This window comes from Takifugu rubripes, chromosome 2 (assembly GCF_901000725.2).
Source record: "Takifugu rubripes chromosome 2, fTakRub1.2, whole genome shotgun sequence".
In the NCBI taxonomy this organism is placed as follows: domain Eukaryota; kingdom Metazoa; phylum Chordata; class Actinopteri; order Tetraodontiformes; family Tetraodontidae; genus Takifugu; species Takifugu rubripes.
Genome location: NC_042286.1, coordinates 5,596,526 through 5,614,926, shown reverse-complemented (window position 1 = coordinate 5,614,926; position 18,401 = coordinate 5,596,526). Strand labels below are relative to the sequence as shown.

Here is an 18,401-nt window from a genome sequence, read left to right as displayed (position 1 = left end):
ACAGGAAGAAACCTTGAGCAGGACCAGACTCGTGATAGAGACCATCAAGCTGACAGTTGTCAAGAAAACAAGAAGAAGCAACTAAAATGTATTCAAATGTAGAAGAAATGGATGTTTTGATCACTATTATTGTTACTCCATATAAAGTGTACATTGAACCCCACCTAGGTCAAATATTCCCATAAGATCTTAATGGGAAAACCTCAAAGATTAGCGTGCTGATCATATCTGCTCTAAAAAGAGTCCCATGAATGGACTGGGAGCAGGAAATTTATCGTCTCTCAACACGTTCTCACCTGGTCACATTTTCATCCCACCGACCGTCAGCGTTTCTTTACAGCGGCGTGAGCTTGTCCGACATCCTCCTGCAACAGAACACCGACGTTGAGAGCTTTCATTTTTAATAACGTGCACCGGGATGCTATTAGTTACCGGTACAGCTCTGTTAGCTGAGAAGCTTCACACAATGAGGGAACTTAATGCCTCAGAATGGGACGACAACTGAATTACATCAAATGATAATTGCGACGCTCCGAGCAACGGATCTTCATTAAAGTCTGATTTGGCTCTTCACTGGCAGCACTTGACCTTTCCACTCTCCTTTGTCTAAGACCAAGGTGAGCAAATATGGATATCTCCGTGGAGTTCGGAGGCACTTTGTGTCACTGTTACTTTGATTTAACATTTCGAAATGTGAGAGAGTAGTTTAAAATTTATTTCAGCTCTCTGAGTTCTTCACAAACGCCACAAAGTTTTATTTTTCCAGTCATAGATTGGATGTTAATTAAAAAAGCTTCATTTTTATGCATTATTTTGGTGCATTATTGCAACAAAATTGCCATAGTTACCTAAAATCCACATGAAATGAGATACTTTAATACTTTTACTCTTGTCCTTTTCATACCATCCACTGAAAAAAGGTAGTTTTCATTTAAATTTGATCTTCCCTTTTCTAACGCTGCTGGTTTGGAACTAGGAGGGCTTGCAGGATGGGCCGTGCTCGGCGAAGATAGAGTTTCATCCACTCCTTTTCATGTATAATTCAGCCCAGGAGGTGATGGGTCACCTGAAGAGAACCACTGACACACAAAGAAGGGATGACAGAAGAAGAGCAGAGGAGAACGAGAGAACAGACAGAGGATGGATGAGGTGGAGAAGAAACGACCCATAATCTCAGCAAGAGAGAGAGGTCAGTGGAGGAGAACCGAGAGAGAGAGTGTGTGTGTGTGTGTGTGCGCTTGTTTTTGCTGTTAAACTCGACTACTACTCGAAGTCTATTTGAGAGAGAGAGAGAGAGGGAAGGAGGAGGGGGGGAATGTGGAGCTATAGAAAAGTCAAAGATCTCCATATGGAAACCATCAGAGGCCATCCAGCCTGAGCCAGAGTGTTGCATCACTTCCATCACCCTCCTCTTCCTTCCCCTACTCTTCTTCGAAGGTCCGGGTCCTGGACGCTACGCTCTGCCCCCTACAGTCGGGTACATCAACCACGATGTCACCAAGCCCAGCAGCCCGGCGTACTCGCTCCACAGCCGCATGAGCAGCACCCGTAAGAGCTCCTGGGATCCTCTTCATTTCAGTGGCGTTTTCAGTGGTTTGGGAGGAGTAATTGTGGGAACGTTGTGTCGGCAGTAATCACTGTGGACTCCAGCCCCGGACCCAGGTACCATTACGATGCCAGGATGACAAGGTTCGGTCGCATGGAAAGCCCCTCCTACTCCATCTTGGGTCGAGGACGGCCCACGAGAAAAGGTACTTCAACCCAAACTGTACTGGAGACTCCAGCCAGTGTACTTTTACTCAGTTACTGCAGTTTCAGGGACTATTTATTTTTACTACTTTGTTACCAGAGACATTTTCAGTTTGTCCTAAACTCACGGTTCATTGATTTTTCCCAAGTTTGCTAACATATATTTTTGGCAAGCATTCTGGAGTTCATTTATACAGATGAAAGAGATATTTAAATTTTTTCATACTTTCACGTACATCAAACAAACCAACTTGAAACAGGATAATTGTTTTTTTTGCCCTGTTATTAAAAAATAATGCTGAAACGGCACATTTGCTACTTACACTCGTAGCTGAGCCCTTCCACACTCCGGGGCCAGGGGCCTACAGCCCAGAGAAGGCTCCACCTGTCAACGCCCACTGCAGAGCACCCTCCTACACCATGGGGGGGCGTACCAGATACCGCGGGGTCGATGCGGTGCCGGCACCAAACAGGTTAGTGACGCTGTGGACGGTGGTTGCCAGCAGCGGATTCATGTCCTGTTCTCCACTCTGCAGCTACACTCTTCCCCATCTGATGGGCTGCCAGGTGCCCCATAAACCCTCAGGTGCCAGCTACAGCTTCTCATCCCGGAGACACGTTGGAGGTCCCGCGGAGGATCTCTCCAAGAGTCCCGGACCGGCCAGGTACAACACCACCAACCCGGACATTTACCACCACCGCCAGCCCTCCTTCTCCATGCAGAGTCGGACCAAGAGGCCAAGCAATTCCTTCATGAATCCTGGCCCCGGGGCATACAGCCCAGAGAGGTTCAAAGGTCACCTCCCCAGACAGCCCTCCTTCACTCTGGGTGTCAGACACTCTGAGTTTGTCACCCCACTGATAGTGGATGTAACAGATTAATTGTAGGGTTTTTTTTCTACCTTTTTAACAATAAAACCAAAAACAAACCAAGAGTTACCACAAAAAATCCTTTTATTTCTCTATAAATAAATATTGATATTAGCACCTCTGTTAACAGTGGCTTTGAGACTTTACTCCAGGTTTCCTTGGTAAAACCAACAGAAAGCAAAGTGATTTTCTACAGATTGCTTTTGGGTAAAGTGATTTTCACAGGTGAGCTCCAGTTGCTGCACTTGCCCAGACCCAGCAGCTCTTTTGCACACACCTGGAACAGGTAGGATCTCCTGGTTCCTGTCAGTTCCTTGAGGTTGACCGTGGTGCTCTCAAACGGACCCAGCTGGAGGAGAAAACGGATAAAGTTTGAGTGAATGTGCTTCTTGTGATCAGGTGCTCCGGGTGTTAAACAAAAAAACCTTATGAGCAATTTCAAATGTAGAAGAAAGCAGATTCCCACAATGGGACTTTTTAAAAAAAGATTTGATGGGGTTCCCCTAAAGCTTGTGTGTGTGATTAAAACTGCTTACTGTGACAGATTTGTGAAATCCCCTGACGGTCCACTGGTACTTGATGTGGTATTTCAGTGGAAGGATGTCCATATTACCCCAGGTTGGAGGAGGAGACCAACTCACCCACAGGTTTTTAGCACTCAAGGAAACCTGGACATTGACTGGAGGATCTGGTTTTACTGCAAAAACACAAAGAACGGTGAATTATTTGAAGCTAATTTCTCCTTCAGTGCTTCTGGATTATTTGTCTCACATATGTCCTCCAACATGAAGCTGGACAGATAGGAGCTGCTCTTGTCTGCGCCAATAGCCGTGACGTTGATGATGTAATCTGTGAAAAGCTTCAGGTTGGGCAGGTGACAGAACCACCGCTGAAGAAAAGACAGATAACAGCAATTCTTTCATATGTATTCATGCTGCTACGCTACGAGATGAAGCAGCAACCAGCAAATAGTTCATCACTCAAATAGCAAAGAACCTGACTATGATTTTAAGACGTTTTAAGGTTCTGTTTGTCATCGTAATGTTAAAACAAAGCAGGTACCCGTTCTGATGAGGAGGACGAACTGAGGGCTGATGATGAAGAGCCAGGCTGGACCAGATGACACGTCTTGACCACAGACTCTGTGTGTCTCTCTCTGACCATCACACACAAACACACACGTTTATTCTGGTCGTGTATTCTGGTCTCCATTAGATAGTGAGTACAAACACACACACACACACACACACACACACACACACACACACACACACGAATGAACGGTTCGATTAGGCTCTTTCATAGTTACCTGCAGGTGGCGACATAGTGTGTCAGGGGGGAGTGAGATGGTTCGGGCCAGGAGCAGATCGTTGCATTTGGATAACTGACGCACCAGCAGTGCACTTTGGGAACAGGGGGTGGATCTGGACCATGATGCCCCCCAGGACCTCAAAACAATAAAAAACAATAAGTTTTCTGTGTTATACATGTTTATTGTGGCATGAAACATGTTAACATGTACTAATCATGCATTTTAACAATAAGATGAATGGAAGGAGATATAAGTGCTTCAAAATAATCAGAGTCCAGTCTGATCATTCTAATAGTACAATTATAAACCTGGGAAAGGCAGAATATACAGGAAAAAGTCCCATCTTGCATTTACACTGTTACATAAGATGAACATTTATGAGCCGTTGCTGCAGACGCAGGTTTTTGCTGCTGGATGTGTTTCAGAGGGTGGACAGGACATTTAGCAGATCTGAATGTTTCTGACCTCAAGCTCCATCTCCTGAGTAAAGCTACTGAGATGCCTCTGATACTCACTCCCTGGTGTTGCAGCTGCCCTCAGCAGGTCCAGCGCGTCTCCTCTGAGGACACACGTGAGGAGAGCCAGAGTGGTCCACCCAATCATCGCAGCCCCTGTTGCCTGACCCGACTCCTCTGTGGCTACCGAGTAACGCGGCTCTGTTTTATATGCGCTGCTCTTCGCTCTGTTTCTTCCTTTACTGGCTGGCTGGATCCTGCGCGCCAAAGTTCAGAGATAACAGAGTTTGCTGAGGTCCGCTCCTCTGTGTCTTTCAGCGGCAGCTGCTCGGTTCTTTAAAAGCTACTTGTGGTAGCGGTGAAAGAGGAAGAATAGATTTGTTGTGTCATAGGAAAATAACCCTTTCTATACGTCACCAGTGCGGTAAATTGTCAGCTTTTGTTATGTCATAACCAAATAAGCATTACGCTTGATTTATTGAAACTTTCAAATATGTACAAATAAAATACAGAACGTAGCAGCAGACCTTCATGCATACAGTATCAATCAGAACCGGTTATGCTTGTCACGAGCTCCACACTGCCCTCTAGTGCACAAATGACAGAGGCCAAACCGTATTTATCCATCTGGAACGTTTACGACAAGCTACGACACGTTGCCCCGGTTCTCTTTGTGAGGCCATGAAAACTTCTTGCCGCTCCATCCAGAGATGGAGCCGCCGTGTAAGTTCAAGCCCAGCGAGGGGACACCGTCTCTGTGTATGCTCATGCTGTGAAGGCCTGGTCCACTGGAGGTCCGCAGGGAGGTGAAGGCCTTGCTGATCCAGCTGTTCTTTGCTTCCTGGAGGTCGTTGGCCAGGATCCCCTTTTCGTGCTCCAGCTCCTGCGCCAAGCAGTAATCACATGACCAATCTATTACACATGATCTCTAGATCGCAGAGATCCCATCAAATGCTCAGATTCCCCTCTCTTTGCACTGACCTGGATCTTACACCTGGCCTCCACCATCTTGAGTTTGGTCTGCGCCAAATCCTGTTCCAGCTCCCTGAGCTGAGCCTTCAGGGACTCCTCCTCCTCCTGGGTGTCCCTCTTCTGCTCCACCTGTTGTGGTCTATCCTTGTTGCACTTCACCTCGCGGTCCTCTGAGTCCTGAGCTGCCGTCGGTGGACCAGCTGACTCTGTGAGGTGTTGGCAGCGAGGACAGGCCATGGCCGCAGCCTGGGCAGGAAGAGATAGAGATGCAGTTGTTATTCTGCACACACGGGACATTAGAATTCAGGGAGGCCGAGTTCTCACCTTGAAGGAGTCCATCTGCTCTCGATGGGCCGCCTCCTGCCGCTCCAGGCGGTTTGTCAGCTGGGAGCAGATCTGCGCAGGAGAAGGAGCGTCACCAGCGTTAGCCAGCCCTACTTTCTTACGCCTTTCTGAAACTCCTGAAGGTCACACCTGTTTGTAGTCCGCGATGATGACGGAGGACCGCCGGGCCTCCTGCTCTGCCTTCTCCAGCTCCCTCCGAAACACCTCCTTGAGCTGTTCCAAGGGAGGGAATGGCATCAGGGATAACTGGTCACCATGGAGAAATGCTGTCACGCCATCACAAGATTGAAACATGTACCATCTGAGCCTCCTCCTCTTTCCCTCTCTTCTCCTCCTCTGTGGCCTGCAGCCGGTGTCTGACTCGCTGGACTTCTTTGGACAGTTCGTCCACTCGGTCCTCGGTCTGAAATGAGCATTTCAGTTGCAGCAAAAACATAAAGGCTTGTTTTATCAGTTATTCCATGAACTGTATGTGTGACTCTGCTTTAGCCCTGCCCCCTCTGTGCCATGCTTGAGTTTGGAGCTTTGCCCCCTTTCTCATGTTCAGACTACTGGGAAGTTCATCCTAAATTCCTGCTAATTACATTGACCAAAACTGAATTTTCAGAGTGTCGAGTCCCATTCTATCAACCCCTCAGAGGCCATTCTTCAGGGAGCAGCCGCCAACCTTGTCCAACGCCCTCCTCAGAGCAACCTTGCTGGTTATCAGCTTATGAGCCAGTCTGTCGTTCTCCTGCTCCAGGCGTAGACTAGCCTGCTGGAGTTGGTGGTTCTCCTTCTGTAAAACACGGACTCAGCTTAATTTCAAAAAGAGCAACCAAATATGGCTCCAAGACGAAGGGGAGCTCTCTGACCAGGTATTTATCCAAGCAGTCTTTTTCATCATCCATTATTTGAAGCAGGCCTTCCTTCAGTTTGGCTTTCTTCGACGGGACCTGAGGGAGGAGATAACGAGTCCGATAAAACCCAGTAATGTCACGTTTGAGCGAGCCAGAGAAAGCAATCATCTCCCCAAACTGATCTGTTGCCAGATGCGGTGAGAGCGTGACAAATGAAGAACAGGCCCCAGAAAAGAGATGGAGATGGGGATAAGAGCAAGATAAGACGAGCTTATAAAACATGGTGGTGTGAAAATTTAGCAAACAAGAGTGAACAATAGAGGAGGGGAGGGCTTTTTTAAAAGCCTGAAGCTGCAATTTTCCATATCTGAACTATCTAAAACGGGCAATCATACTTTGGTTCTTTTCTTTCTGAATGTGTTTGGAGTTACAGTGTGCAGCAGTTTATGGCTCGGTCTAACTCATTTTTGATATTGTAAGGCAAATTTGAACCAAATATTACACTTTGCTTTGGAAAAAAACCCAATATATGACACTACATCCCTCAAATAGTGGCTTATGGTCCAAGCATGGACCAAATTACATTTTCTATCTGGACCTGGGGCAATTTTAAATCAATAAAATAGAAAATATAACTTAAATCAACTTTTTTTCTCTCTCTCTCGGGCAGCTGCAGCTAATGATTATGTCACAACACCATTTATAGATTTATAGTCTTCTTATCGAGCTGTTAATACGAGCTGTTGCGCACCAAAGCGGCCTGAGGGGCCAGTCTAAACTAAATCAGTGTGACCCAAAAGGCCTTACTGTGAATTTAGGCTCCGTGTCGGCCACAAGACAGGCCAGGATCTCCTCCTCGCTCATCTGGTCCATGTCGTAGATGTCACACTGCATTGAAACGTCCTCCATCATCTTGCCCAAGGGTCTCACTGCCGCTCGGAGTAGGGGAGGTTTGGTCTGAGCTGTCCTAGCGGGACGTTCAAAGACGCTGGGAAAAGTCAGCTCAGGTGTAAGTCTTGTTCTTGTCGCGCCATGATGCAAGCGAGGCGTCTATCCGGCAAACAGGAAATGACAAAGTCCAAGTCCGAACACACGGAAATTCGAGAGCGAGAGTGTCACACAGGTGAGGCTTTCTATAACTGGACTAAAGACCTGAATGAGAAAAAGACGGCGTGTCAGGAGAGAGAGGGAGTTACAGGTTAATCAGCAGCAACAGGTTCTGCAGGGTTTATAAATTTGTTAGAGAACAACAACCTGGGACACACCCACCACGCTGACCTTTATCACAACACAACACAACACAACGCACACCCACAACCCCCCCTCCACACACACACACACACAGACTCGTATTTCCATCTGTATGGGCTTTCATAGAATTAACCTTGTCTGATTTTGATTTATCTGCTACTTTCATCGGATCTTCCTTCATTTTCACACCCTCATCCCCCACCACATACCCACCACACACAGACACACACAACGTGTGTGAAACCGCGAGACTGGCGGCTGTTAAATGTGTCACATTTATGAGATTTCACCCTGGGGCTGTCGGAGGAATCCAGGCCTGTCTGTATGATACTGTCACCGGCTGAGCACCCCAGGGGGAGACCAAACAGGTCCAGCAGGTAGAGTGGGTGAATATCAGCGTGGGGAGGGTGAGCATCCACCTGGAAGCGACACCCGCCTGTGGGACAGGTAACTGCACACAGGTGCAAAGATAGAGATTCCCCGATATTGTTGAGAAATGCTATTTAACGGTGTTAAAATATGAAAAGTGAACTTCTGCTTGTGTGATTGATAGATTGTGTGATAATAAAAACATTTTTACAAAAGAAAATCAAACTTTGGCTTAATTTGAATGAAGGAAAATTAAAGCAAAACTCAATGCATTTGTCCTGATTCATGAATGAGAGTAAATGTTTCATGAATGATTTGAGAGTAAATGTTATCAAATATTGTTCAAAATAATGAGGTGATAATTAAGTATTAAATGAAACAAGCATAATTTCCCATTAGTTCTATTTTTTGGAAACCTCTGAGTTTTCCTATTGCTTTTTTTTGGTGTGTGTGTGTGTGTGTGTGTGTGTGTGTGTGTGCGTGCGTGTGGTTTCTCTCTGTTTAGTTTTACTTTCATTTTCTCTGAGATTTCAACAACTTGTACATTTCTTCTGAATCACATGAGAGAAAAAAACTTCCAGGCAGCTAGAAACATTTATTCCCGAAACAAAGGAACATTTTGTGAATATTTGTGTATTTTTCACACTTTCACTCAGGTTAAAAGAGAAATAGTTTGGAGTGATTTTAAAAATACAAATTCTGACAAAACGAAGAAATGAGAGTTCTGCTCAGGGTTTGTGGTGAGTTTAAAGTCTTTGTGAACACCGATGCAGGGTAACTACAAAACCCTCCGAACATTCTGGGTAAATTTCAGCTCACAATTCTGAATAAAACCTAAAAACAAGATGAGTGCGACATGAAAATGACGTCCCCCAGCAGAGCGGGAGCACCGTGGTGTCAACATACACTGAATAAATATCTCTTTATTGCTTCTATTAACCACATTTCGCTAATTTAAACAGTATTCGAAGGTGAATTTCTGATGTTTTTGTTCCTCTTTTCTGAGGTCGTCATGAGATCAGACGTGAAAAAGTCCATAACACACTGTAAACCTGACATTCCTTAAAAACATAGAAATATACTGTAAAGAATCAGGCAAATACTGCGGAACAACACTGCTTCTCCTCACTGTGGGTATAGGAGAGAACACAGAGTTCTAGGGAAGACGCCAGAACTGACCTCCAGCCCTCGACCATACGACACCAGCCGGCTGGAGGTCGACACCTGCGGCAACGCAAGCTTTTCTGTCACCCTGAAACCTCAACAATCACACAAAAATGCTTAAAACTCGCCGTTATTCGTGTGTCATTCACGACGGAACTCCAGCAGCGACAACGGTAAGAACAGTAAAATTGCTAGCCCTCATGTAGATGAAGTTGGGGGGGGGGGGGGGTCCATGAGCTGCAGAGGCCACCTCTCAGCTCTTGTGTCGCTTATGCAGGAGACAAAAGATGAGTTACACCTGTAGAGATATTTACAACGACAAACAGGCGATACTGACGCAGCTTTTCTCGATACCACCGCGATACCTGTGGAGTGACGGGAGCGCTGTTCTCACCCCCGACTCAGATACCAAAGCTTGTTGAGGCGCTAACGCGTCAAACGACGCCCCCGTTGACACTTTAAGATGTTTAAAAAAAAGCTTCCTGAGTGTCTTCACAAACATTTGATGAGTACCAATGTAAATGACACACTCAGCCAGTGAATTTAGATGGATTTTATGACGCCCAAACTGCAGTTTGTGTTCCAGCTACATATGTTTATAACACCGTTATTAAACCCTGTCACTGTTCGTAGGCTCAGGTGTCCTGTGAACAAGTTATGGTCGTTTAGGGGACAAGTTGGGAGTGAGACCGGAAGCCTCACTCGACTCCCAAATTCTCAGGTTGGTATAATTCTTGACCCAATTTCAGAAAATGTAACAATCGAGATGATGGGCAAAAGCTCAAAAGTTGCATTATCACCACCATCATAGCAACAAAACAAACAAACCAACCCCCCCAGGCCCAAACATGCTAAATACGCTGACATTTTCCTACATAACATCCCAGCTGGAGATGATATCTATGTAACATAGGAATGTATTAATTTTACTTTACTAAATATCTAATTTCTATCATCTGTGTAATTAATAACGAGCACCAACGAAGAACACTCAACAGTCCCCTGCGCAGTACCGCTGGTGGCCACACGGGGGCGGTCACCACGACGAGGCCTCAGCCCCCACAGGCGCTCACAGCAGTGATATTCTGATCAAACGTGAGCCCCCCCAGGTCCAGAGCCTCTCTGTCCATTTCCCCGTCGCTATTGTCCAGGTGTGCACACACAGGATCTGGGTAAACACTCCTGGATATGGTCCTGAACGCTCACGTGCTCATATTGTCGTTATCTGACATGTGCGAGTGTGTCTGAATAATTCGGTATACGTGCGTTTGTCGGGACGGTGCAGCAGCGGTCAGACATCGGTGCTGTACGAGCATGGTGGCGGGGGAGGGAACAGGTCCGAGGGGCCAATGAAGCTCAGGGGGGCGGGGCCCTGCGGGTTAGCAGACAGCGGTAGGGAGACGGACGGGTTCTCATAGTAGGTGTGGAACCCCAGACGCTCCCCTCCGTTGCGCATGTCTGCGGGTCCTGAGCGGCGGGAGTACGGCGAGCAGGTGGGGCAGTGCTCGTGGGTGGGACCCATGTCCAGCTGATCCAAAGAGACGGGGCTGATGGCCGTGCCGTCCATGGCGAGGGCGTTGCAAGCGTTGCAAGGGAAGTGAGAGAGAGGGTCTGCTGCCACCGCCGGGCCCGCGTCCACCTCCGAACCATTCTTCTTACAGCAGTAATACTGCAAACCAAGGCCAAGAAGAAGAAGAAGAAGAAGAAGATGTTAGCGGTAGACAGCATCTCCATAGCCCCGCCCACTTATCTGTGTGCTTGAACTGATGAGAACAAGAGCAAAGGACAGAGAGTCCCACCAAATACGCCTGTCTTTAAGTGCCGCTTCACCACCTTCTTTTGCCCTTTTGAAGCAAGAGTCCTCAGTTTCAAACCCGTGTTTGTACCTGGAGTCGACAGTAACAGAGCACTGCTACGATGCACAGCAGTATCACCCCGGCAAGAATTCCTCCGGCTATTACGATAGTTCCTGCTGACATTCGACCAACTCTCCATTAAACCCTTCAGGTGGAGATAAAAGAAAGGGGGGAGAGAGAGAGAGAAATGATCTTATTAGACACAAATATACGGTTTAAACTCCAGAAAAGTCTGCTGTGCTGCCCGCTAAGATAACCGGCGTTGGCTGAATTAGCAAATTCGTGTGAGTGACGCAACGTAACTGATGAAACACGTTGAAACTTCTTGCACGGCTACGCTGGAGTCAGCCCTCGTGGTCACGGTTGGACCGGACATCAAAGGAAGAACCCACAGAACAGCCGTGAAGATGGCAACGAGTGTAGCCTGTTTCAGGACTGCAGCTCATTTAGAGCCAGATAACTAATAGCTAGCTTATGTTAGCGGACAGGAGGGGCTAGCTTAGCTAACAGCTTTGATTTCACAGGCAGAGAAATGCGCCTGTAACATTTAGTGCCATGAAAAATGTTCAGCTATCAGACTTTATAAAATGTCTTTGAAGCTTTTTTGCCTCTTCTCCGTTGTTTTGGGGATTTCTGCACAAAGAACGGACGGAAGGACAGAAGTACGGACGCCTCTGCGCCGTGCTGCAGAAGACAGATGCTCACATTAGAGGACGGCAGGAGACGCAGAGGCAGAGGCGTGCACGAAGGTAGGGGACCATGACGAGACGAGCGCCTCTCAGATCCTCTTGCTGGAACTCCTGCAGGACAATAAACACGCGAAATGAAAAACAGATGTGCGGCTAACGACCGCCGCCATTAAATATTCATTTTCTTTTTCCATTAATCAAGCCGTCGCCGCGATTACTAGAACTCGATAATTGCCTGTGATGGTTGAAAGAGACGTAAATAAAGTCAACGGCACGAAGAAAGAAAGGAGCGGGAAACATCAAAGACATTTCCGAGACGGAATCGGCTCACGGTTGACAGCCTTTATTTGAACAGGGTGTTAAACTTCAGAACTACCATTAAGCAACAACAGTAAATTCCACCAGGAGCTCTTCAGATAGTAAACAAACACTCAGGGATGCAGATGAGATTAGCACGCTGAGGGCGGCGCCATATGGCGGCTATGCTGTCGGTATACGTGCCGCACGGCTCCTGCATACAGAAACAGATGCTGCCTCACAGGGAAAAATAAAGAAACCAGGCAAACGGAGAAGAATCCACGGAGGTCCCCAAAGAAAAAAAGCTGCGTGTGCACGACGGCTTTGATGTCTTCCTGCTGACAGCCGCTTCAGAGCGACGGCGACCTTTTGTATCAGCCTGTAAACTGGGGGATCCCGGCTGTTATTTGGACTCATCTGTACGACTAATTTAGCCGTTTAAGGCGACGGCGTTACTGTTAATTACAACCAGGCGACTTTGTTTATCCAGGATTTGAGCTAATTAAGGAAAACATCCAGTCACTTCTCAGCGGCGGGACAATATTTAATTAGCTCTAATTAAATCGCTGATAAAAATGTCAGACATCTTTCTGCTCGATAGTGTGAGAATATTAAATTCCAAAAGCTCCGAGGCCTTCATTTGCATGTGGATGAACTTTCGTTGTGACAAGCTGATACATATTCCTGCACCGAGTGGAGTCGTATCGAATAAAAACATAATTAAAGTAATTTAAACGTTATCAGTTAACAGACACGTTTGGGCGGGTTTATCCAAAAGCGAGACGGATGAGGCTATAACCATCAGCTAGCAGCGGGAGGCGTCGCCATTACCCAGTGCACGCTCGCTTGGGCCGCGACCTTTTACGTCCCGCCACAACAGTGGTAAAGACGTTAGCCACCGAGGTCGCTGAAGCTAACCAACAGTGGACGAGTTTACGCTTCTGCACATCGACTCACGACTGAGCTATCTGGGTCCGCTAAACCCTCTCGGGCTCGCTTCTCTCTGCACGGGACAGAATCAGGCACCTGGTCCAGCTCAGGGTCTGGCGGATCACAGTCTCACCACGGCGGAGACGGATCCGTCGTCACCGATCAATGCAGCATTAACAACCGCAAATAGTTTAGGCGAGAGGGTGACCCATCAGGGATCAATGAGATTGATGGGAAAGAATGTGACACTAACCTTACCAATAACCTCGACATCCCCCCCCCTCCCCGTTAAAACTGGAAATCTTTACATTTACCATGGGTGTATACAAATCGCTGACAGACAAAAAGAGTGCTGAGTGTGAGCGTCTGAGGCTCCCTCCCACACGGTTCGCTTAATCCAGTATCTCCCATTGCGTCACCGTACTAAATTATATACACCACGGGCCACCAGAATGTTGTTAAAAGTGATGCGACGGCTCTCTCGCTCCCAATCTCCACATCTCTTCCCGCTCTCGCCAGCCCTGAATCCTCCATCTCGGCTTCTGCATCTGCTGCAGTTTCCATCCGGACATCTGCAGAGGCCTTGAAGCCTTCTGTGACGCGTAGCCAACCTGCTAGCAGCAATTAGCGGGTTTGAATAACGGGCGAATTTTCGAAAAGAAGGGTTTCGGACCGGAGAGCTTCCACGTCGGTGGGGAGACAAAGACGCCGCGTGACAGAGGTTGGAAGGCTGGGCTCTCGCTCTGTCGGGCGGTTTTATCCGGTTTAACCGCCACGCTGTCGCAGATTAGTGCTGACGATACTTTTGAGCCGCTTAAAGAAATCTGACATCCCGTTTACACATGAGCGACCTGAAGGAAACCGTTTCCGGGCCTTTTGTTCCCATCCGCCACATAAACCCACGTTACAGTTGTTGCGCAATCATCAAACACTCTTAGTAAAGTGGAACCTCTACTTAAGAACGCCTCTACATGCGAAATTTTCAGGTTGCGAAACGTCTCAACGGGAAAATATTTCCTCTTGTTACGAAAGAAATTTCAGGATACCAAAGGCAAAAATACACTACCGCTGCTACTCGCAGTTCGCGGTGATTAGCTCTGCCATTGGCTATCGCCTAGCATCTTCCTGTCATCCCATTGGCTAGGAGGGACGTCAATATGTACAAGTTTGTGTGTATACCAGCGTCTTCTTCATTTCACTTTTTGTTTTTGTGGGTGTTCGTATGTTTGTCCATTAGATGGCGGTGTTACCACAAGTGTTAACGTTTGTTGCTAGTAATGACGGCTAATGTAAGATTAGCTGGTAATGAAGTTAATTTTGTTCCTGGAGAAGCCTTGCACTGAATTCCTACATTTATTGTGCGGTAATCTAATTGTAACATGTATTTGTTACATGTTTTAATGCATTTTTATGATTTTTAAAAAAAATTATGTCTGAATTTTTGGGGGCTTGGAACGGATTGGGGCATTTACATGGAAAACGCGTCTCTACGTAATTTTCAGGTTACGAAACAAATTCCAGTACCAATTAATTTCGTGAGTAGAGGTCCCACTGTAACTCAAAAATGCACATTAAGATGTTTTTTTCCACAATTCAAGCAACGCCGCTCAGTTCTAATGTCTTTTTAAAAAGCTATTTTTTCAGGATGAAAATGAGACACTGCGAGACCTTTGCTTTTGCACGTTAGCACGCTGAACAAAGTGTTGATTGGAACGATGATCGCACCCCCGTTCACGCTCGCGAGCGCCAATCTTTACGAGGTGGGGAGCCTTCAGCCTCCGCCAGCGCGACTATTTTTAGCCGTTTGCTCGTCTCTCGATGCAGATGAGAGGCAGCTGAGTGAGGTGTCACAATTTAATTCGCTGTATGTTTCTTTTCCTGTGGGGAGCGGAGTGATCCCGGCTAGCACGCGCGGATCGTGTCCCTAATTGAAAGTGGGTGAGGTAAGGGGAAAAAAAAAAAAGGCTGCTTCCCTCTGAAGTTTCATGTGGGATGACAAGGTGATGGCGACAGTTTGGAAATCTTCAGGAGGAAAGAAGCAGATTTTAATTAGCTGAGGTAGCTTTAGCGACAGGTTGAAGAAATATTTTTACATTTGTTAAAGCGGAAAATGCCATGTTGACGGAAGGGAATGAACCTTTCCAAGTTATCCGAGTATGAACTGGGAACAAAGGAGACGATGATAAACTCCGGGTTATTTCAATGTTTAAAACCTTAAAAAAAAGATAGAAAAACAAAATTACCAGTTGAGTTAAAAAGGAGGTATCGATTCAGGCACGAGCTCTGCTAACGAAGCGAGCGATAACTGGGGGGCCAGAACTCATAAGTGCAAGTGAACAGTTTCGAATCCTCACTGAGCCTTTTGAATTCACAAACGGTTGGATTTACGATCAAAATCTCCGAGCTTGCTAACGCAGTTTCGGATCACGATGTTGAGAGATGTGTTCTCAAATTCTGGTTTCTTGATGGTATGATTAAGAGACAGCAGCCACCCACAGTTAACCAGCGTTACTAATGCTAACCTTTCAAAATAAAAATCTAAAATTGAAATGCTTTGATACCGTTGACGTGCCGGAAGGCGAAGAATCGTGTTTGCTTGTTCGGCACCGTCGTCCTCGCTTTTAAACTCAGAGTTGTTGCATTTAAAGGTCCAAATTCAGAAGAAATGAGGCGGAAATAGTCGATAATTCGGTTTTCATTCACTCCGAGGGGAGAAAATGGAGCCGAGAAGGTGGGAGGAGGAGGAGGAGGAAGAGGGAGAGGAAGAGGGAGAGGGAGAGGGAGAGGAAGAGGGAGAGGAGGAGGAGGAAGAAGAGGGAGAGGAGGAGGAGGAGGAAGAGGAGGAGGAGTGGGAGAGGAAGAGGGAGAGGTAGAGGAGGAGGAGATGAGGAAGAGGGAGAGGAAGAGGGACAGGAGGAGGAGGAGGAAGAGGGAGAGGAAAGGAGGAGGAGGAGAGGAAGAGGAGAGGAGGAAGAAGAGAGAGAGGAGGAAGAGGGAGAGGAGGGGAGGAAGAGGAGAGGAGAGGAGGAAGAGGAGAGGAGGAAGAGGAGAGGAGGAAGAGGAAGAGGAGAAGGAAGAGGAGGAGGAAGAGGATGAGGGAGAGGAGAGGAGGGAGAGGAAGAGGAGAGGAGGAGGAAAAGGAGATGAGGCAGAGGGAGAGGAGATGAGGAAGAGGGAGAGGGAGAGGAGGAGGAGAGGAAGAGGAGATTAGGAAGAGGGAGAGGAGATGAGGAGGAGGAGAGGAAGAGGAGAGGAGGAGGAGGAGGAGATGAGGAAGAGGGAGAGGAGGAGAGGAGGAAGAGGAAGAGGGAGAGGAGGAGGGAGAGGAGATGAGGCAGAGGAAGAGGAGAGGAGGAGGAGGAGGAGGAGGAGGGAGACGCGGAGCAGCCCCGGAGAGCCGCCTCCATACGTCCCCTCTGAAATAATGATATGAGGACTTGGATGAGGTGGCCGCTCACTTTTTTTTTTCCTCCTGAAATCACAGCGAGTCGCTCCAATTTTAAAGGCGCGGGACTTGAATTATTCACGCGTTCCGACTTTGACAGTATTTTTCCATCAGCGGCTGATCCGGCCAGGTAGTGAAGCTGTGACTGCTCCCACGGCGAGAGCACTCATCTCAGCGTGTGAGGAGAGGAACCATCAAGAACAGAACACCCAGGGCCGGGGGGGGGGGGCGCTCTCCCGTAGTGTTGGTGGAGTTCATGGTGAAGAGACACCAGAAAACTACAGGACCTTAAATGCATCACGTTGCCTTCAAGATGGGGCAGAGGAGCGAACCTCCAGGCTAATGTGGTGTTCCTGGTTCATCAGGCTACCTGCAGTATGAAGTCAGTCTGGGAGATCACATCCTGGAACAAATACCCCTGGGGGGGAGGATGGTGGAGATGGGGGGGGGGGGGTGCCTCAGGCCCCTTCAGTGGCGATCAGAACATCTGCTCCGCTGACACCAGATGATCCCCTCAGTGCTCCCTCCTGGGGAAGATGGAACCTGAGAGCTCAAAGCAGGAGGAGGTGCAGAATTTATGGTTATAACTCGGACAAACGTGTCCCGACCGAGTCTCCTGGAGGACCACAGAGGGGGATTAAAGGAGAAGAGCTGCTCTCTAAATCGACCCCCCCCCCCTTTATCCTTTATTGCTTATTGATCAGGACGCACTTCTCTGCTGTCAAACTGCATTAAGCCGCAGGAGGTTTAAATATAACCCGACACTTTAACATGAACGGAGAAAATGTTTTAAACTGTTCACCTCAATCTCCCCCCCCCCCCCCCCCCCGTACTGGTGCTAAATTGCCGTAATGAAATATCTTTACCTTCGGGTCGGAAAGCTCAGCAACCTGTTTGACCGGCTGTTCCTCCGGTCCGGTGTCGAACGCGGCTCCCAGTCCGGGATTCAGCGCTCCAGCAGCGGGGAGGACAGACGCGGGGAGCCCGCCTTCGCTCGCTCTGCGGCCGGGACCATCACCTCATTATCTGCCGCCCGTTTCTCCAGATTCACCCGCAGCTGGTGGCGGCCTGCGGAGCTTCGCATGTCCCGCGTCCTCCTCTGTGACGAGCGGGATGAGAGCAGGCGGCGGTCCGGCTGCTGAGTGGCGCGGCTCGGCATGGCCGCGTACGCGGTGCGGCTCCGCCAGGGGCGGGGGCGGGGGGAGGGGGTCAGCGCGAGGCGCTGTGACTTCATGCGCGCGTGAGGGATTGTAGCTGTAAGCGCGAGACAATTGATTTCACCTGTAAAGTGAGGACATTTTGTCCTCGCTTTGGCTGGTCCTAAATTTAAAGGGCTGTTTCAGGGTTCGGGTCTGGAGTTAAAGGTCGAGGTCAAGGTCAACCTAACAGTGGTGGCAGGAAGGTCACTCACCTGTACGGAAAACCTCCCACCGGAGGGTAGAAGCCCCATCAAAGTTACTGAGAAAGCTGCCATTGTTAGCATGTTAGCAGGATGGTTCCAGACGTTCCTCAGGAAGAAAGGAACCACTATAGCAGCAGTGTTTCGTTTACCTGTATGTAGCCAGAGATATGCTAATTTAGCTCGCCTGACCCTCACCAGCAGCTGGAGCTCACCTGCCTCGCCGCTGCAGCCTAATTTAACTCAGCACCATCTTGAAGCCATTCTGCCTCCAGCCCTGATCGCTGGTAAAGAGCGACGAGGAAATTCAGTTTAAATTTGGGAAAAGCAGGTCACAATGTTAGCATTTCACTGCACGGTTCTGGCTAATTTAGGCTAGCTCTGGATGCTGATGAGGCACACGTGTATGCCTGAACAGCTTTCCCTGCATTTACCCCCCCCCCCCACACACACGGCAGG

General features: G+C 48.1%; 4 protein-coding genes across 6 annotated transcripts; 1 reads left to right on the top strand and 3 right to left on the bottom strand.

Annotated features, from left to right (window-relative positions):
* Positions 1-498: 498 nt before the first annotated feature.
* On the top strand, positions 499-2,661 carry odf3l2a (outer dense fiber of sperm tails 3-like 2a). Of its 2 annotated transcripts, none has more exons than XM_029831505.1 (6): positions 499-617; positions 1,047-1,189; positions 1,438-1,548; positions 1,632-1,751; positions 2,081-2,222; positions 2,286-2,661. In XM_029831505.1, exons 2-6 carry the CDS (start codon positions 1,141-1,143, stop codon positions 2,629-2,631), a joined length of 768 nt encoding a protein of 255 aa, XP_029687365.1. In that variant the 5' UTR covers positions 499-617; positions 1,047-1,140; the 3' UTR covers positions 2,632-2,661. The 2 variants fall into 2 exon arrangements, with proteins under 2 accessions (XP_029687365.1, XP_003962819.2); XM_003962770.3 differs by having other exon boundaries at positions 515-617; positions 1,052-1,189.
* A 24-nt stretch (positions 2,662-2,685) lies between these two features.
* Positions 2,686-4,722, bottom strand: ebi3 (Epstein-Barr virus induced 3). The gene is made up of 6 exons (XM_011618963.2): positions 4,447-4,722; positions 3,929-4,067; positions 3,682-3,775; positions 3,391-3,508; positions 3,156-3,316; positions 2,686-2,968 (listed from the first exon to the last, which is right to left on the bottom strand). Exons 1-6 carry the CDS (start codon positions 4,532-4,534, stop codon positions 2,810-2,812), a joined length of 759 nt encoding a protein of 252 aa, XP_011617265.1. The 5' UTR covers positions 4,535-4,722; the 3' UTR covers positions 2,686-2,809.
* Positions 4,723-4,828: 106 nt separating this feature from the next.
* Positions 4,829-7,756, bottom strand: LOC101064084 (rab GTPase-activating protein 1-like). Its single transcript, XM_003962772.3, has 8 exons — positions 7,350-7,756; positions 6,558-6,638; positions 6,371-6,481; positions 6,002-6,106; positions 5,833-5,916; positions 5,683-5,754; positions 5,368-5,604; positions 4,829-5,269 (listed from the first exon to the last, which is right to left on the bottom strand). Exons 1-8 carry the CDS (start codon positions 7,452-7,454, stop codon positions 5,033-5,035), a joined length of 1,032 nt encoding a protein of 343 aa, XP_003962821.1. The 5' UTR covers positions 7,455-7,756; the 3' UTR covers positions 4,829-5,032.
* Positions 7,757-8,737: 981 nt separating this feature from the next.
* LOC115248054 (protein FAM163A-like) lies at positions 8,738-17,743 on the bottom strand. 2 transcript variants are annotated; one of them, XM_029831658.1, is made up of 4 exons: positions 17,410-17,743; positions 11,888-11,982; positions 11,213-11,327; positions 8,738-10,995 (listed from the first exon to the last, which is right to left on the bottom strand). In XM_029831658.1, the coding sequence occupies exons 3-4, from the start codon at positions 11,303-11,305 to the stop codon at positions 10,618-10,620; spliced, it is 471 nt and encodes a 156-aa protein (XP_029687518.1). In that variant the 5' UTR covers positions 11,306-11,327; positions 11,888-11,982; positions 17,410-17,743; the 3' UTR covers positions 8,738-10,617. The 2 variants fall into 2 exon arrangements, with proteins under 2 accessions (XP_029687518.1, XP_029687512.1); XM_029831652.1 differs by lacking the exon at positions 17,410-17,743 and adding an exon at positions 16,914-17,369.
* Positions 17,744-18,401: the final 658 nt, after the last annotated feature.

What these genes read in the sequence shown, in the direction of transcription:
- LOC115248054 (XM_029831658.1), bottom strand. Translation starts at nt 11,305, where the DNA reads ATGTCAGCAGGAACTATCGTAATAGCCGGAGGAATTCTTGCCGGGGTG. An exon ending in TCTGTTACTGTCGACTCCAG is followed by an intron (nt 10,996 to 11,212) that starts GTACAAACACGG and finishes CTTGGTTTGCAG; the next exon opens with TATTACTGCTGTAAGAAGAA.
- ebi3 (XM_011618963.2), bottom strand. Translation starts at nt 4,534, where the DNA reads ATGATTGGGTGGACCACTCTGGCTCTCCTCACGTGTGTCCTCAGAGGA. An exon ending in CACTATGTCGCCACCTGCAG is followed by an intron (nt 3,776 to 3,928) that starts GTAACTATGAAA and finishes TGTGATGGTCAG; the next exon opens with AGAGAGACACACAGAGTCTG. An exon ending in CGTCCTCCTCATCAGAACGG is followed by an intron (nt 3,509 to 3,681) that starts GTACCTGCTTTG and finishes TCTTTTCTTCAG; the next exon opens with CGGTGGTTCTGTCACCTGCC.
- LOC101064084 (XM_003962772.3), bottom strand. Translation starts at nt 7,454, where the DNA reads ATGATGGAGGACGTTTCAATGCAGTGTGACATCTACGACATGGACCAG. An exon ending in TGAGGAGGGCGTTGGACAAG is followed by an intron (nt 6,107 to 6,370) that starts GTTGGCGGCTGC and finishes TGCTCATTTCAG; the next exon opens with ACCGAGGACCGAGTGGACGA. An exon ending in AGCAGATGGACTCCTTCAAG is followed by an intron (nt 5,605 to 5,682) that starts GTGAGAACTCGG and finishes CTTCCTGCCCAG; the next exon opens with GCTGCGGCCATGGCCTGTCC.
- odf3l2a (XM_029831505.1), top strand. Translation starts at nt 1,141, where the DNA reads ATGGATGAGGTGGAGAAGAAACGACCCATAATCTCAGCAAGAGAGAGA. An exon ending in CAGCCGCATGAGCAGCACCC is followed by an intron (nt 1,549 to 1,631) that starts GTAAGAGCTCCT and finishes TTGTGTCGGCAG; the next exon opens with TAATCACTGTGGACTCCAGC. An exon ending in GCGGTGCCGGCACCAAACAG is followed by an intron (nt 2,223 to 2,285) that starts GTTAGTGACGCT and finishes TCCACTCTGCAG; the next exon opens with CTACACTCTTCCCCATCTGA.